This window comes from Apaloderma vittatum, unplaced genomic scaffold (assembly GCF_000703405.1).
Source record: "Apaloderma vittatum isolate BGI_N311 unplaced genomic scaffold, ASM70340v1 scaffold15362, whole genome shotgun sequence".
NCBI lineage: Eukaryota > Metazoa > Chordata > Aves > Trogoniformes > Trogonidae > Apaloderma > Apaloderma vittatum.
This window is the reverse complement of record NW_009704346.1, coordinates 26,914-46,497: the sequence shown is the minus strand read 5'-3', so window position 1 is coordinate 46,497 and position 19,584 is coordinate 26,914. Positions and strand designations below refer to the sequence as shown.

General features: G+C 35.8%; 1 protein-coding gene across 1 annotated transcript; it reads right to left on the bottom strand.

Moving 5' to 3' along the window:
* Positions 1–278: 278 nt before the first annotated feature.
* LOC104270609 (collagen alpha-1(XXI) chain-like) lies at positions 279–19,286 on the bottom strand (the record flags this gene model as incomplete). Its single annotated transcript, XM_009865019.1, has 9 exons — positions 19,199–19,286; positions 16,719–17,270; positions 12,592–12,760; positions 12,246–12,462; positions 10,189–10,362; positions 7,456–7,533; positions 5,117–5,125; positions 2,597–2,680; positions 279–341 (listed from the first exon to the last, which is right to left on the bottom strand). Coding segments are annotated over exons 1-9 (1,434 nt in total), but the record flags the coding sequence as incomplete, so codon positions are not given.
* Between the last annotated feature and the right edge of the window lie 298 nt (positions 19,287–19,584).

Sequence of the window (19,584 nt, the reverse complement as noted above, 5' to 3'; positions counted from 1 at the left end):
ACTGTTGTAAAGAACAACAGGAGCACTCACAGCCTGGCCTCTGCTTTACAACAGTGATTAACTCATGCTATCATATTTACAGTATTTTATCTTGAAACAAAAATACTATGATTAACATATTCTTATAACTGTTACATTCAAATAGTGCCTAAGTGACATTCACAGTTTCCAAGAATGGACACAAAATCATACAAATTTGAAAATCTGGTGTCAGTAGTACGTTTTTTTCTCCTGTTAGTTTTGCATTTACAATATATGACTAAGTTTTTAGTACTCACAGGCTTACCATCTGGACCAGGCTGACCAGGATAACCATGACTCCCGGGCTGTCCAGGTTCACCCTATGGAGAAGCAATATGTTAATACACAGAAGATATGCAAGAGCATTTTAAAAGCAGCACAGAGCAACTTTGACCCTGATACATTCCACAAAACAGTGGCTACAAGCTATTGAGGAGTAATTCCTACAATAAAAAACCCCACTGAACTTGTTATCACCTTCCAGGGAAAATTCTCACTTCTTGTGCTTGACTTGAAGAAAGGAGCCCATGTTCAGTTATAGCACAAGTTTGGCCCATAATCTCAAATCCTTTCAAGACTTTTAGCATCTTAATCAACAGAAGCAAAACCACTTTTCACCAAATGGATGAAAAAATCTCATTTAAAACCTTGTTAATGTAGTAGTTCTACCCTGAAGAAAACTCTCACCTGCTTTGACTGAGCCTACTTCTTAAAGTAAGAGCACCAGAAAGGCAGGAGTCAGGATTAAAACCTGCTAAATACCAAACTCCTCTCCAAACACTTATTGCTGTCTTCAAAAGATATTCTTTGAGATTTCTTCTTATAAGGCCTTTGCAATTATTTTGACCACCTCTGTTACAATCACGTTAAAGGAAAAGTTGGTGTGCAAGGCTTTATGTTTATGCAAGAAAGTAGAAACTCAACTTCCTGCAGAAACTTAACTTCCTACTAAACCCATCCTCCTAGTGTATTGAAGTTCTCTGTTTATTTTACTGATAGACTTGTTTTGAGCCCAGAAAAATCCAAGAAGACTTGACCTATGAGAACATTTAACTTCTACAGGAGCTTTAAACAGGTACCACCTTCTTCAACCTGAACCATCAACAGACTGCAGGTCAGTTACAACTGCAGAATTGTTACAAACAGGGAGGACTTCAGGAGGGAAATAGGAAAATAGCTTTCAACGGGACTGTGAAAAAATACCACAGACACATAATACTGTACTAAATGGGAAACGATACAGAATAATATCACTTTAGAAAAGCATAACAGTAACAATTTACCAAATTAATAATAGGTTATCCAGAATTACTACTGGCCAATTTAAGAAGTCCAGGTTTCAGATTTGAGCAACAAAAAATTTGCTTTAAAATTCACTGAACTATGAAATTTTATACCTTTAATGCACGAAGGTTAAAACAGTAGTTACTTGTATTTTTTAATTGTTTTAATTTAATTAATTTTATTGTACTCTACTGATATCACAAACATACAAATTAAGTTCAAATTTATGCAGCTCCAATATCTAGCATTCAAAATTTGAGAAATATCATAAATAAGATAACCTATATAAATCTTAAATTGGCTTCCTTTTCACTCTTTCTGCAGTCTTTTGTGTTAGGCACCATCTTGTCACCTGTATTATTCAGTTATCCCTAAATAAATATACTACAATGCAACTAGAAGACTGCACATGAAGCAGTGATCTAAATAAAATTGTGTAGGTCACCCTAATTCTGCCATTTCATACTCTTTTATCCTTTTCAGGATGTGGCTTTTTAAAAAAAAAAATAAATACTCTCTTTTCTCTCACTCTTTTTCTCTAATATGGTAAATATATTACAAAAAATGTAAAAGAGTATATACACTCTATTGCATGAAATAATAATGATCTACACCTTGTGGATCACAAGTTCTGGATTAGAAACCCTTACAATTTTAGTAAAAAGCTGTCTGACTTGAAGTAACTGGAGTATAATTAACCCCTTACATAATGAGTGTAGAGGTTTTTTAATCATTTGCTTAATGAAAACCAAACAGCTTGGGGTTTTCTTGCCTACAGTTATAAGACAAGCTAGTAACTCTGAAAGCACTGCTTAGCACAGTTATTGAGAAAGGTACTACAGCAAAATACTATGGATTTGGGTTTGCTGCATTAGACATCTGAGACTGAAGTCTGGTTTTCATTTTAATGCTTCGCCAACAGGGAGTTCATCAGAACAGTTAAGGTGGAACTCTCCCAATAAGCATCTACTTCATTACTAAAGAAGAAAAAAACTCTCCATTAAAAGACTTTTATTAGCAAAGCATTTCATTCTCAAACAATTAAGTGCAAGAACATTTGCTAAAGAGTAGGAAGGCAACACAATTTACATCCATGAGCATTTTCCTTAAAAAAAAAAAAATAAAAATGTGTTATTAGGATTTATGGCACTAAAACTTGGCCTTGAGGATCCTATCCACTATATTCATGCACTGGAAATGAGAACTAGGAGAACTTGTCATCTACTTTTTTAATGTGCTGCCTATAACTGGCCAGCCTAGGATTTGAAAATAAGACAGAACGGAAACTTACTTTGGGGCCTGGAGGTCCTTGTTTTCCTGGTGGGCATATGCAGGGGGCAGGTGTTGAGCCTACATCACTAGGACCATTCATGCACTACCAAAAGTGAAACCAGCCATCAATACACATGCCAACAGCATTCAACAAACATATCATGACACTATAGGAAGTTGATTTTCCTTAGGTTGCATAGGTCCTGGCTTTCATTCCTTTACTGAGCTGGAACTTTTGCTTACCTGAATATTGCCCGCCAATTACTTTGCAGAATGGAAATTAATAAATACCCAGAAGGGAAATAAATAAATAGATAGATAGATAGATAGATAAATAAATAAATGAATGAATGAATAAAAGTAGATAGATAGGTAAATAGATGAATAAATAAATAAATAAATAAATTACAATACTGGGCTGATGCCTGAAACTCTGTTGGGTTTTTCACAAATATTTTGTTCCACAGTTTGATAATTTTAAATCTGGCAACATAGAATCATAGAATGTTCCGGGTTGGAAGGGACCTCAAAAGATCATCTAGTCCAACCCCCCTGCCAGAGCAGGATCCCCTACGGCAGCCACACAGGAACACATCCAGATGGGTTTTGAAATTCTCCAGAGAAGGAGACTCCACAACTTCTCTGGGCAGCTTGTTTCAGTGCTTCATCTCTCTCACAGTAAAGAAGTTTCTCCTCGTGTGGAGGTAGACAGTTCCTAAACACAGAACATAGGTTCCTATGTTCTAACTTACACCCATTATTTCTTGTTCTATTGCTGGGCACCACTGAAAAGAGACTGTCCCTCTGACACCCACCCATTAGATATTTATATACCTTAGTAAGATCCCCTCTCAGCCATCTGTTTTCAAGGCTAAGCAGCCCCAGTTCTCCCAGTCTCTCTTCACAGGAGAGATGTTCAAGTCCCTTAATCATCCTCGTAGCTCTCCGTTGGACTCTCTCCAGTAGGTCCCTGTCTCTCTTCAATTGGGGAGCCCAAAACTGAACACAGTATTCCAGGTGTGGTCTCACCAGGGCAGAGTAGAGGGAGAGAAGAATTTCCCTAGATCTGCTGGACACACTTTTCTCAATGCACCCCAGGATCCCATCGGCCCTCTTGGCCACAAGGGCACATTGCTGTCCCATGGGCAACTTGTTGTTCACTAGGACTCCAAGGTCTTTCTCCATGGGGCTGCTTTCCAGCAGGGTGACCTCTAATCTGTCCTAGTGCCTGGTGTTATTCCTCCCCAGATGCAGGACTCCACACTTGTCCTTACTGAACTTCATGAGGTTCCCCTTTGCCCAGCTCTCCAGTCTGTCCAGATCTCGTTGGATGGCACCACAGCCTTCCTGTGTGTCAGCCACCCCTCCCAGTTTCATATCATAAGCAAAACTCTTCTCCCAAACTAACTGATATTCACCACTTGAAGTGTGATCAATTATCAAATATAACCATGTAACTCAAGTTTGTAGAAAGAATCTAATACATATTATGTATAGCATAATGATCACAACCCATCAGCATGCTATTTTGTGAAGCAAGCCCAAAAAGGATGTAAAGCCCAAGTCTCCTGCCTCCTGGGCATGTATCCCAAGTATGAAGCTTCTTGAGGAAAGGTGGGGCACGGCTGTACCACTGACTCCTACAAGGCACGAGTCCTGGGCCCCATGGTGCCCATCCTCCAAAGACCATTAGGTGAGCTCCTCCAAATTATGCTTCCTATACAGTAGTAAACATCTAACCTTGGCAGACCACATCACCCTCTAGAGACTTTTTTTTTTTGGAGGTATCTCACCATTGAGACCATGTGAAACCTCAGTGTTTTACCAAGGCAGGCAAGGGGAGAGCTACTAGATCAAATCCTCTTGCTTAAGGTCAGGTAACCAAAATTTAGGTGCACCTGTATGGTGAAGTTAGATTCAGTGAATTCTTCTTCACCCAGCACGTTCCTAGAGCTATCAAAAGGCAAAAATTTAAGAATCCAAAATGTAAAAAAAAGCAGATTTTTTATTTGTTATCTAAAACACTTTCTATAATATTTAACTCATATTTTCTAAAGTAATGCAGACTTTTTATGATGTTCTCTGAACAGCATTCTTTCTCGGGGTCAAATGATTGATCAAAACACAAATCCACACTTCCTTTGCAAGTATCAAGCAGAGCTGTAAGGATGGTTAGGGAAGCTATCATATTAAGCCTCCAGACAAACTCCCCTTCAGGGAGCTCCCATAAGCTTGACACAGGTAACAGCCCCATTTACTTTGCAACAACATCCAGCCCTGCAAATAAGAGCAACTAAATTGAACCAAGGAGGAAAATTTTTAAAAAAGGCCTTTTTTTGGTAATAAACGTGGATTTCTTCAGAAAACTGATTTTCGTCTGTTGACCAGAACTCAGTTAATGGAAATCCAACATTTTTAAGCTTAGCAAACCTCTGTCCACTTTCCAAAGCAAAGTTTACATTCCGTAGAATAATAAGAAGCTTATACAAAGTCAAATACTACCTTAAATTGAGTTTGAGCAGTTTAGGATTGAGCCTACCTCTCCATTCTGAAACAAAAAGAAACACAGTTTAAGAGTACAACAGTATTTGAAATAAGCAAAATCCATTAATTTATAAATGCTACCAAAAAACAACCATAAATTTAGGACTGTAACTGTCAAGGAACTGTAATTCAAAATTTTAGACTTTCTCAGGCCTATGTGCAGCTGCTATCAATGCATATGAATTTTGAGCTCATTTAATTTAAAAGTCTTTCAACAGGAGCTATCAGGGGCAAATTTTAAAAGGTCATGACAAAACTTAAATACTGAACAACATAAATATTTACACACTAGATATTCAGATTTGGGTCAAATCTTTTGCCTGGAGTAAAAAAAAAATAAAATTCTCTGCTTACTCATTCATGTCAGCTAATGTATCAAAATTTTTCTTAAATCTCTCATCTCTGCCTGAATCCAGTATCTGGGAAAACCTACAGCAGCACAGAGGCAAGGCTGGCTTTTTCTCACTTTCCTGGGTGACTGCATTAGAGTCTGCTATCGATTGAATTGACTTTTCCAGTATCTGCAACACCACAGAACAGTCCATCCTCAAATATTTCAGTGTACTACCCATGAAACTGTCTGTCTTAATTGTCAGCCACCGTGTACAGGACTTTTCTTATGCACACAGTCACCACAGACTTCATACACAGCCTGCGGAGAAAGACATCTTCCTCTATATTCCATTTTCACCTTAGGAAAGCACTGGAGAAGGTTATAATTCTCACAGAGAAGGTTTAAAATTATTATGCAGCTAGGTATTTCTGGGAAAGGGATGAATTCAGGCTGTAATTAGTACATACGTCCCCTGCTTAGTTCAAGAGCTCTGACACAACCACACTCTGAGAGAATATAATCACAAACTACATATTCCTCCTTGGATATCATCCAACATATTTATTTTCTGGAGTCCAGAATTTCATGGGTAACGTCCAAATTTAATTTACAACAACAGCGAGTGAAACTAAACTGGCAAAAATAAATATTTTTGCTTGTACTTCTTGTCAAAACACAGAGAACACAAGATACGATGGACTTTGCAGTGTTTGCTTCCTTTATGCAAATATATTTTTAATATGTTTACTTTTCATATCCTACTTATATTTTGTAAGGAGCAAAAAGATATGTGGTGCAGTTAAATAGCCAAATACTAAATTTACTTTATGATTTAGAGATAAATTCACAAAAGTGTTCCTGAAACCATTAGTTCTTGACAGACACAGCCAGATTTCAGAACTGTTAATAATCGAGCCACCTATTCATTGCTTAAATGAAAGCTGTGAATTTTTATAAAGCCCTAACAAAGGTGCTGATTTTAATAGACATACTGGACCCAAATAAACAAATGAAAAACAGATTGCCTGGGGGTCTATGCAAGTCTGACAAAAATTAAAATATCTAGGTGTTGAAGATTCACAGGTTCTATTGTCAAACTAGAAAAATGGTCCTAATATTAAATGAAATCACAACATAAAGAATATGAGTTTCCTAGTAAGACATTGGTGTCTGATTAGTGGTCGGCTCAGCCCTAACCCGCGACAGATTATCTTAGTTTTGTTTAGATATCAAATAAAATCATACAGGAAACTGTATGTATAAAATCTCTTCCTTGTATTTTGGGATGGGAGCTGAAGGCTTTTGAAAAATCTGGCCCCAACTGTGTCATGAATGGTTTCCAAATTTGCATGTGTTTTTCATCTCATTGCATAATTAACTGTAAGTAAGAGAGCAAAGAGAGGGTCAGAGGATCCCCATAAGATTCCTAATTGTTTATATGAAAATTCTGTTCAGGACCAATAATCCTGTTCATATTATTCATAACATATTTCATGAAATCTTGCAACATTTCGGTTAATGTTATATTTAACATAGACATCAGCATAGATATTTCTGATAGGAAAAGGGTAATTAAAAGTATAGGTTACTTGGTTATATACAAAAATTTCAGAGATTAAACTATGTGGCAAGTATCAAGAAATATATCAGATAAGTTAAAAAGTAGTATTTATTTTACACTGCTGTAACCTGTTAGTTTTATTAATTTATAATGTTTAAAATCTTAAATTGTAACAGAAGATTCTGATTCTTCTATACTGCTATCAAACTTCTGCCATCAAATATTTAAAATAAAAAAACTTTTAAAATATGCTTTTGCAAAAAAAAAGTCTGAAAACAGACAAGGTCAGCATTACTTGATATTACACAGGCAACAAGTATTTGTTTGTACCACTGAATCAATGTAGTATTTCTTATTTTAAGAATTTATTGAGTCAACTTTGAACAATGATTTGTAAAAAATGTCAAGCAGTCCTCAAAAGTTCATCTATCATACTCACAAATCCTGGGATTTCACAGACTGTTTCTCGATTATTTTGCTCTGGGTCACAGTAGATTCTCAGTTTTTGTATATCAAACTGTAATTCAAAACATAAAAACCTTTTTTTAGAGAGCTAACTGTCTGATGCTAAGTTAAACTATACTTTCATTAAGTTACAAGTTTACAAGTTTAATAAAAATTTAACAAAATATTAGCAAGCAAGATAAATTGGAAGCTCTGTGTATCATAACAATCAAAAGTCAATTAGAGATGTGGAAGCATTTAGCACCAGTTTACTCACAATGATTAATATATGCAACCAATTAAACATTCTGCAAAAGAACTACTTAAAGAAAAATAATCCAATATTTTCTTTCCTAAAATAACAGAAATTACCGCTTCCAATCCTTGGCAATGAACACAAACGCACACAGCATGATTTCACTGGCTACCAATATCATTAGGAAATAAGTTACAACAGCACAGAGAAAATCGACATTTTCCTTTTTATCTTCGTTCTGGGAAGATGTTTCTACAGTGAGCTTTTCTACTAGATGTAAGATTAGTAAATTTTGGTGAAGCATCAGAAGGCATCCCTGATTCTTGAAAGAATTTAGTTTCGATATTAGCTCCATAATGTAAAGCTTTAAAAAGCAACCAATGAAACCACTGGTACCAGGCAAGCAAAAGTTTATACCATTCTGCCCTGTTGCTACATTCCATAAAAATGAAACCACTGAAGTCCATTTTTCTAGCATAAAGTATCATGACTGCAAAGAGAAAAAAGCCCCGTTACACTTATTTGAAATCACAGAATATAAGTTGGACTAGTAGGAGAAAAAAAAGCATAGAAATCGGAGTCTGTTAATACCATGTCTAGTCATACTGATTTCCAAATTTAAAATATTCACAATTCACATCATTTAAGTATGTACCTAAGTTTAGCAATACTGGAAAGCACTTCAGCCAGTAAGCTCCTTGAACACTTGCAAAATATCCTTAGAAACCATCTGAATCAGAGCACAGAAAAGAGATCGAAAGTTCACCAAAGAATCTCTGAGAAGATCCTTGTATCATTCTTTGTATCCAACTCTAACTGATTTCTTCTCCACAGGATTTCAAAATACCTTTCACTGAAGGGTAGTATGCGGATGCATTGAAATATTTCTCTATAATCAAAGTTTAAATAGAAATATCCTGGCACAGTTTGACTGTTAATGCTTTGCAGAATGCATCACAGTCTGAGGGAACGGAAATACCTTTGTTTAGATCATAGAAATCATCTGGAAATATAAAATTGCAACCTGAGGCAGATTTTCTACTTTTCTTCTAGTCCGTTATCAGAAGTGGATCTTGTACAAGTCAACATTCCTAAAATGTTTTCATTATTATTTTAGATACTGTCTTGCTACTAACATTCTTTAACTCAGAAACTGTATTAATGTGAATCTATAAAAGTCCAATTTCTGCAGTAACTTGAGAGAAAAAAAACAAGACACAACAACAACAAACAAACAACACTCTCATCCTAGAACGCACAAAACTGTAAAAATGGGATAATCCAGCACTGACAGAGAAAATGCATGAGATGATTGATAATAATTCTGAAATCTCTACTTCCCTTGCAACAAGTGCTTGAAGTCCTATCAGAAATCTGTGACAAATATTCCACAGCTTTGGCAAAGGGGTACTTTTGTATATGGGCAATGTTACCACCAGAAATGCCATGTCATGCACACAGAGTGCACAGTCCAAGTTTCCATCTACACTTTTAGAATATGATAATAATGTATTTGAAGCTAGACTTCAAATACACAAAATTCAGGAGTAACTGAGTAAAGACATCTAAAGAGAGTTAATGATAAAGATGCAAAACACACTTATATGTTTTAATAGGTGTGGTAAGGATCATGAAATTAGAGTACAAAAAAAGCATAGTGTTCAAAATTACTAAAAATAACGTCTACTTATGTAATTCAGTATTTCCTAGTACTGCTCCCATTATTATCAGTCTAATTAATAATGTCATTACTACACTGCTATAAATATAAGGAAAGAACATATTTAGCTAACATTTGAAACATTGTCAACACAAGAGCCTTCACCACTGGTCTAGCAAGGCTGTTATCCATACAACTTGAAGTTTTAACCAGCTTCTCAGTGTCTTCACAGAGCTGAATGCAAAAAGACTTTTATGTTCCTCAGAACAGAGTAGAACCTTGGTGCAGAGTTTTCAGGGAGAGTTCCCAGAGCAGCGGAATTGAACAGTGGCAGTTCGAGTATCAAATATTTGCAGTATAACGGGAACTGAGTTAGTACACCTTGCAATTTTGGTGACAGCTGGTGATGAGAAAGAGACTTCATCACACTTTTGTTCTCTCCCTCTTTCACCAGTGTAACCCATACACTGATTGAAGGAATCATATGCAAGTGTCAAGCAGAGAGGAAGTTCTCTGCTTTGAGACACCGTTTCCCAAATTTGGGTGAGCGTGTTGCATGAAATTTGTGTTTCACCAAAAAAAAAATGCCCTTCGCATCCCATGAGACCAATTAAGCATCCACCACACAAGGTGTATCAGTTGTGCTAAGTCCTCCTGATCATTTATGTTCCCCTCTTAACTATTACAATTTTGTATATTAAATTGCAGCCTAGTGTAAATTACAAGAGTAAATTCAAGAAAAGAGAAGGTGCCAGTGCAATAATAACCTGCAAAAGAATTTCTGAATTAATGTGGTCTTAGCATATGTTTACCTGTACAGTTTCCTCCTTTCCAGAATACTTTCCTATTTGGGTTAGGCCACTGATGTAAATACCTAAAACAGGATGTAATGGCTTTGTTTCAATTTCTTGGTCATCTATATACAGAGTTACAAAGTCTTCTGTTACTAAGAGCCGAATTTGATGCCAGCCTTCATCAAACAATATCTAAGAAAAGTGAAAAAACAGAACTGCTTAAAACAATGTATTTTCAACTTAAATAAGAATAAAACTGCATTTTGACACTTAATCTAGTACTAACAGTTGAGACAATCAACCTTCCAGGCTTGTCAAACAAAAAAATTGGAAAATGTATAGGCAAAAACGTATTTACCAAGTAATACTACAATTGGGAAGAAAATATTTGGTAATAATTAATCCCCATTTCAGAAATATTTTATAACTCATAATTTTTTTCAGTTTGATCTTTAACATGCTGAAACCTGCATTTATTAAAAATACAAAGCCAGCTGCCTTTTTTTCAGCAGTGATATAATGTCTCAAACACCTCAGATCTTAATCTGGTGAAAAACAATTGTTACTTGAAAGTCTTTCTGCTTAACCTCTTAGAAGAAGAAATGTTTAAGATGACATGATATTGGCAGAAAGTATCGCAATATTGCAACCAATAAACCAAATATCACATTCATCATTTCACAAAAGCTCAGGTTTCTAAAAGGTTTAGTTTAAACAGCAGCTTAGTTCTACAAGTAATAGAAAATGAGAGATACCTTTAAATTAGCATTTATCTCACTTATCTTAGAAATTAAATTCAACATGGGAAGAAGTGCCTTCTTGTTCCTATACATTAATTTCACAAACAATCTAGCTTTCTAGTCTAGCCTAGCTTAGATGCTTAATCTTTTATATAGCTACATTTCATAGAGATTAATACCACGCTCAACTGGTATACATAAGAGTAAAATTAAACATTCATCTTTCAGTATGTTATGCATGTTTTTTACCTTTTGCAGATATAAACAGAAATTAAGCGTACTTCACGTAATAGTATACACCCTGTTTTATTTTACTTTGCAGATTGAGTTTTTTATTTTTTTACAATGGCTCTTATTACAAGACAAAATAAACAGCAGATCAGAATATGCAGCATTTCCAGTTTCCTGAGTAAGAAAAAAAAGTTTATTAAATGAAAAGGTTTATTGAAAGCATAGGGACATTTACAGTGTGTTCACAGACATACAGCTGTGAAAAGGTCACAAAAATATTGTTCTCCTTAATAGCAATATAAGCATAGAGAAACACAAAAGAAAAATGCAAGTCCTCTTTTTATAATGAAGTTCAAGGATACCTGGGACTGCAGATCTGTCACTGTAGCTACCAGAAACAACTAGATCAAATTTTCGGATTGACTTCAACCTGATTTTGGATTGACTTTAACACTGCTTCTTAAAAAAAATTATAATTTCACCTATAAATAGTTATAAAAAGGCAGATGAAATTTTGAAAGAAAAAGTAAAAATCTCCTTCCAATAACAGAGTAATAAAACACTTCATCCTAGTAAAAACTTAGTAAGTTAAGACCTTCTCTTGGATAGAAGTCTTACTTTCTCTCAGGATTTATATTTCAAATTCCTTCAGCCTGATCTGGAGTAAGGATTCGAACACAGGCCACCACTTCCCAGAAAATTTGAACCCACTTGGCCATGAATGGCTCCAGCAGTAAATCCTTCCCATTCTTTCTCTGCTGAAGCATCCCTCTTTGTTCACTTTAATACTCCCTGCAGTGGGAAGAGGAATCTCTGGGTTGCATATTCCTGTACAAATGCAAATGTAGAGATATTCAATCTCCTTTCATCTGTCTCACCTACAACCCAGACAATCTTTCTTAAAAGAGTTGACTATTTCACTGGAAATTGCTAAAGAAAGAGAACCTTCAGATTATACTAGAAGATTACACTGGTTTGCACAAAGAGGGGAATCCCTCAGTGAGAAAAAAAAAAGTAGCTGAAAGGAATTTTTATTCAGAGAATTAGATAGGAATAACGTGTATTTAAGTGAGTATTCTAGCATGAAGATGTCTTGCTCCTTACCTTTACACGAGGTGCAGCAAAAGTAATAACTTGTGTGCCATTTATTAAACTTGTTGTAGTGAATGATAATGTTTTCTCTTCTCCATTAATAGTGACAGCTATCTGCGGTCTCTTATCCAGACTTAGAATTCTCCACAAATCCCATGTCTTTTTTACTTTAAATCTTTGAGTGGAAACAAACACATAGGATGGAGGCAGACCTTCTGGAAACACATTTCTAAATAGGAGGAAAACAAACAAACAAAGAAAAAAATGACAGTACTTGAATATTTGTATAAATCTTAAAATAAATATCACTTTAAGAAAACAAACAAAGTCTTAGAAGTGTATTAAAATATTTAAATACCTCGTCAATTCTGACAGGTCAACACGTGAGGTTACTTCATAAGCTTTTGCATTAGTGGTTGGAATTTGAATTCTCTTTTTAACCTTTTTCTTCACACCTAATCCTACAAGAATGTCAAATCCTTTTTCATCCCGAGCTGCCACTGGAATTCTTGTCGGACAAACAGATTCTGCAAAGTAATAAATGCAAGTACAGTTCAAAATACGACTTAAAACTTTTAAAACCTACCTAATTTTTCTGTAGCTACCTTTCAAGGAATAAAAGAGAATTGAGAACTGCCCATTAAGTATAACACGAGGGAAGTAACACGAACAATCCTCCAAGACATGAAGCAAGAATATGGAGATGTCATATTTTACTGCAATTATGTTCACACACTATTTTGAATTGTCACTAACTGGAGCTAAAAGGTATTACAATATTTGACTAATAAAATACTGAATTTAATTTCTAAAATTTTAGGGTTTCAAAATAATACAAAATAGCAGATGTTAATTTCCATGATGCACTAACAGTTTCGATCAATCCAGCAACCCTCACAAGTATAAAATTGGGTTGAAAATGGACAAAGGTAGAGTTCTCTGCAACAACACCTTTCATCCTCTTTTGCTCTGATCTACTTCGACTGTTACAGTGAAATCTGCTTGAAACTATTCTTACTGAACAAATATTGCGTGACATATTTTCTGTGAAAACTAAAGTTAGCTGACTGTAAGCAGTAATTCTCTTTACACAAAAACAATACTAGGCAGTGGACCTAAGTTGTCAAAGAAAATGAGAAAGTGAGATGGAGTGATATTTAATGTTAAAGCCAACTTTGTATTAGAGTAATAAAACCATGAAAAGAAAGCTATTGACTTCTTGGTTTACTGAAATTACGGTAAACTCTTTACAATAAATACATTTTCATCACTCATTTCCCATTGTTTCTTCAGAAAAGCCCCAGTTCATAGAAATGGAAGAGGTTAGAAATACATGCCAAAGAAGGGTTGGAGAGTTCTCGCATCTCCATCTGGATCGGCCATGGTCTGGAAACTCCTGTTTCAGTGCCAGGGAATTATCAATGCAAAAGTCTAGACTGGCTTCTCTTTACAGTATGAACAATGCTGCAAGACTTCTCTTTCTAACCAGCTCAAAGCTCCCCCATTCTGGTGGGGGAGGCAGAATATATAAACTCTATGAAAATTCAGGTAATTGTCTGCACAAACTACCTATGGTGGGAAAGGACAATCTACCCTAAGGGCACATGCGACAGGTACCTCGGGCAGCAGCAAGATGACATGTAAATTCCCCTTAGTTTTCTTTTCCTCCCCATAGCAAAATCATAGAATCAAAGAATGGTCTAGGCTGGAAGGGACCTTAGAGATCATTTTAATCCAGCCTCCCTGTCACCAGGGACGCCACCTCTCGACTACATCAGGCAACACATAGGGATCGAACGGGAATGCCACCTGACTCCCACATTAAAAACCTATTTAAAGTTATCTGTCTGGTTGTACAAGAAACAATTGCAAAGACTCTGTCTACATTTTGGAAACTAAAATTATTACCTTCTAAATGCTTCCAAAAAAAAAAAAAAAAAGGAAATACCAAGTCCAACACAACTTTCCTTCTTACTTTTCTCAAAACACAGTTTAAGTCAACATACTCATGATATTAAGTAAGAACAATAACACTTTCTTCTTCCAGGTTTCTTTAGTGTGCGTTGTTATCATGGAAACATTTTCTAAACTTGTTTATTTCAAAGCTGAATAACAGTCAGAGTGCCATTAATACAGATTACAGGTAATCATATACACTGACAAGAAAGTGAATGCAAGAATCTTTTATCGATTGTACAGTACTAAAATCTGATGTTCAAAGAAAAAACTAAATGTAGAAACAGGATTACTTTATGTGAGAGGCAGGGGGGTTGGACTAGATGATCTCTTGAGGTCCCTTCCAACCTCTAACATTCTGACTTCCTAGCATATACTGAAATCTTTTTCCCATTCAGTGTTTTTAGAGAGTTGCTTTCTGATGCTTCATTTTTCTTTCCTGAAGCATGAAATAACTTTTTGATGTTAATTCCCATTACCTAGCCCAAAGGAACTTTTCTCAGCATCCTCCAGACATACTTGGGAGGTCTGCTGTGGGTATAGTTTTTTAATGTATTCCTGACAAACAATCTGACACACTATAGGAACACTTGACTTCCAGAATAAATATTAAATATTCCTTAAATATTTGGGGACTCTTTTAGCCATGTTGTCCTTTTTGTCACACTGTCGTAACTGCTAAATGGAACACTAGAGTTCCCAAAAGGCACGAGAGCCCTCCAACATGAGAGCCACCCAACCTCAGTCTCCTTTTTCCGGAAGGGAAATACTGACCCTGCACTCTTATATCTATGTTCATGTAGTAATAAAGTTAAAAATGCCATAAAGGCTAGCATTTTTTTAGACATTAAAACAAAGACAATCAAGACAGAATTTCAAAATTTTCAGGCATTTTCATGTGGTCGATCACAGCCAAGTCATTGCTGTTTGCCCTCGTGGAACTTCCTCTCTCAGAGTCAAAGTGAATCTTAACAATATGAATAAAATATTCTACCACTCAGATATAAAATTTCCAGTTTCCCAGTCTTTCAGTTCACCTGCTAAAGACATTGCAGTTAGAAATGAAGCTGCCAACTGCCTCTGATCACTCTTTGAGAGAGGCATCTCAATGTTAAAGTGAGGCAAGAGTGCAACGTAAGAGAGTGGAAGCAAAGGGTCACTTAAAGTAAAATAATAAGTATACTTTTGTAGAGGTAGCCGACACTTGCAGATTACTGCTTTAAGAGTCATGTCAAATACCACTGCCAATTCTCAAGGATACTAGTTAATCTAATTCTGAAAGCAGAAAATCTATCTTGATGAAATAAAATGTCACTTCTAAACTTTAAATGAAGAAAATAGTGTTTATTTTGGGGAATTACTCTCTGCATGAAGTTTTATTATAGAATTTAGCTGTATTTAGCTGATTTAATTTTTGGACTGACCACCTTACTACATCAGCCACAAGGAATTATCATGATTTTCATAAGCGTATCAAGAAATAAACACTATTACCCTCAACATAAGTATCACCATATTTTTGCAATGAAGTCCACACTCAAAGTGAGAGCAAACGAAAACTATTTTTCATTCTTACTAAGTGCAGAAATATGATACAACTGAAATATGACTTGCATCAACTCTTGGTAATAAAACATGTACAAAATAACACTGATAAATATTCACTGTGTAACAGAGTCCTTCTGAGCAACATATTTTAGAAGCAATTTGCTATCATTTTACATATATGGGAAAGCCATTGTTTTACAGTTATCAGAAAACTCAATGCAGTAATGCTGCTAGCATTCTAAAGCTAAAAAGTCAGTTTACAATGTTGGTCTTGGCTAATTCTTCTATAAAATCTTTCTGAAAAAGCTGATAACAATTTGTTATGATTCCAGGCACTTTTGCCAAGAGTCTTTCTCTGGGTTCTTCAGCACATACGAGTGGAAAAACTCCTGTTTGCAATGATAGGCTATCCCCTCAACCATTAAGAAGAAATGCTAGATTGTGGATATGTGTATCAGCCACACACAGGAAAAGGATTATGTACACCCTATAAATTTAGCACTATGAGAACTGCTCAACTACCTCAGGGTTTCTAAACTTCATCAATGCAAAAAAAGTCTGGGACTTAGGACAAAAAGCTATGTACTGCAATGTCCTGGTTTCAGCTGGGATAGGGCTAATTTTTCTCAACCTCCATCTCCTTACCTCTACCGCTTCAATTCTTTCCCCACTCTCCAGAGTGGGGGAGGGTGAGCAAGCGGCCACATGGTGTTTGGCTGCCAGCCAGGTTTAATACAGGACATGAAAATAAACACACATTGTGTTAAAGCACCCTATCTTTCCCAATATGTCTTTCTTTAATGAAGAAAATAGCATTTTAGAAGTGATTTCCACAAACAGGATCAAAATGAAAGAAGATCATAGTAAAGACTAACAGGGGCTTTAGGTTACATTCATTAAGCATTCTGCTTGTGAAGTAAAGAAATACAGGTATAGAACTATATTTTGCACACTTATAATACTTTACAGTTGGTTACTTACCTTCACAGAGTTTTTGCTTTATAACTTCTTTAATTCGTGATATTGCAATATAATCTTCAACATAAAATACGTAAGTTGATGACGGCTTATTTGCAATAGCTTTAAGTTCATCCTCCTCAATTTCTGAGCCAACACCAATAGCAAACAAAGTGATTTTATTCTTCCTTGCTTCTGCTGCTACATCTTTGACTTCATCTTGGGACTTCCCATCAGTGAGAACAACTGCTATTTTTGTTAAAAATCGTGACGATTTTGCAAAAAGATGGTCAAAGGAAAACTGAATAGCTCTTCCTGTTCTTGTATTTCCTCCCAAGTAGTGTATGGACTCCATTTCCCTGATGAGGTTCTCAGTGGATTCATGAGTTCCGAGGGGAATTTCAAGTACAGGGTAATCGCTGTACTGGACAACTCCAACTTGAATAAACTTTGGCCCTATGTCAAAATTTCTTGTAATATTGACAAGCCAGCTCTTGATTATTTCAAAGTTTTCTGGGCCAACACTGTAAGACCCATCTAAGATAAAAACTAAATCTGCTGGGGCAGTTCTGCAACCTAAAAAAACATAAAAAATCAAACAAATATTTAATCAATTCTTCCACTTCCTTCTTCCACAGGAAATAATTTTCATATAAATTACCGTTTGTATTGGAATCTATATTGACAATTATGTTGTATGGAAAAAAAAAATAAAAATCAGCTGAGTTTATCAAAGAAAACAAGACTGTTTCTGTAAGTCATACAGATACAACTTGGTATCTGAAAACCATACCACTTTCTGGTTTCTACATTATCACCAGAAACAACTATGAAAAATTCTGGAACTCAGTACTTCAGTTGGCAATTGCATTTCATGCAATCATCAGAGAGGAATATGTTTTGGTTTTTTCCATATCTGCAGAGATAATAAACACAAAACCTAGTTTTTGTTGCAAACAAAGTACACACAGAGGAAAGGTCTAGTCTGAATACTCCAGAATTCAGCAGTAATATCCAATCCTTTTACAATACATTTTAATTTTCTTCTGACACTGCTACGTGACACTTACAGAACTCCTGAGTCTCGACTGAATGTTGCTGGTAGCATGTTCTGATTTTAGTAGAAAAAAAATGCTCAGTGGACGAGCTCAACCTCCAGAATATAAGATCACATAAGTTTTTAACAAATATAATGTAACTACATGATGACATAGGCATGAATTCAGCTCTTTTAGCTGTAGTCACCTACAAATGGAAGTTTTAGATTAAACTGCCAACTACAGGCCATGAACTGACACCAGCATTTCTATAGGACAGTCCTATCGACCTTATGTGCATATCCTCAGATGGAGGGTGTAACTGTCTAAAGGAATCACCTTTCATTAGCTGTGAAAAAGCTTAGATAACCTAGACACAGGAGGTGCCAAGCAGATGGCCAAAACCAGGAGGGATTATTTTGATCCCATTGCATATGGGGTCACGGGGGTTGCTGTGTATTACTGTGCTTTCCATTTTGTGAAAGGCTGCAGCTCCATCACAGGAAGGAGAGCTTTGCATTTGTCCTGACATTTGTCTGCAGACACTTCTGGTCAGGTCAAGATTACACCTTCCTTGAAAGCAAGTGATCACAGGGTGCTGGAGAGATGCTTTTGCAATGTAGGTGGTGGTGAAAATAGAAGAGACTGGGACAAGGAGCAAGGGGAGAGCAGAGTGCATCACACTGTGGTTCATGGATACGAATACAGAGCAATTTCAGTTGGAAGAAGCTTTGAACATCATTGGACCCTGCTGAAAGCAGGCCCAGCTTAGAGCAGGTAGACTGGAAAACACACCTCTTTCTAGATCAAAACCGAATTCTATGAAGTTTGTTGTAAAATCCTGAAAATTTCTGGATTAAGAGCAAAACTGAAGGAAAAAGACCTAAACTATTATTGTGGGCAGAGGAAACTCTTCCACAATCTTTCCATTCAGCCACTTTGTCTTTCAAAAAAGCTACTTTGCTTTATCTTTTTTTTTTTTCCCCCATAAATCAGGTTTAGAGTATAAAACTTCATCTGGGGAGAGGGTGTGAGATGCTAATTTTGAAGAACATGCAAAGAGGCCTGTCCCAGAGCTAGGGTTATCTCAGCTTCCACTCATATAACCTTCATTTTTCTTATTTGGTTTCTCACATGACATTTAAGTTATTCAAAATATGACTTCTGAGGAAATGAAAAATATAAATACTCAAGACACAAGTTTAAATCAAGACTGGATCTTTACAGTTCCATCTGCTTCCTTGAGCATTTCCAAAATACAGGAAGAAATAAAGATACTACCTTTCTAAAGGTGAAATAAGATATTTAATTTACTTATCATATATTATGAGATTTTCACGAGGAAAATTATACTGGCAAAAAAATCACCATCAATAGAAGTGTACATGTAGATCTGAAAATGGATGCTATAAATTCAAGGCTTGCTTTTAAATTGCCCTTATTTGAAATACAAAAATAGAGACTTACTTGCTCTTGTTTCCCCATCTTCGGCTGAGATGTAATCATGAAGTAGCAGAATAAATAACATCTGAAAAAATGTTACGATCTGTGCCATGTGTATCATATTTTCAAATACTTGAGATTAAACTAGAAATTAAAAGAAAAAACAGTGTTAGTATATCACAAAACAAATCCAAACTTCTGTGTTTTAAAATTTATGCATAGGGAACAACTTTAAATTAAATCTGCAAGCCCACATGGAAGGCCAGCCTGCAAATGACTACAGACCCAGAAAGTGTCAGTCAGGCATATAAGCCCAAAATTTTGATTCTAAACTCAACAACATTCACCATCCTTTCCGTGGAAACTCAGTTTTCAAAAAAAGCACTTCTCTTGATAGGTACATACATGAG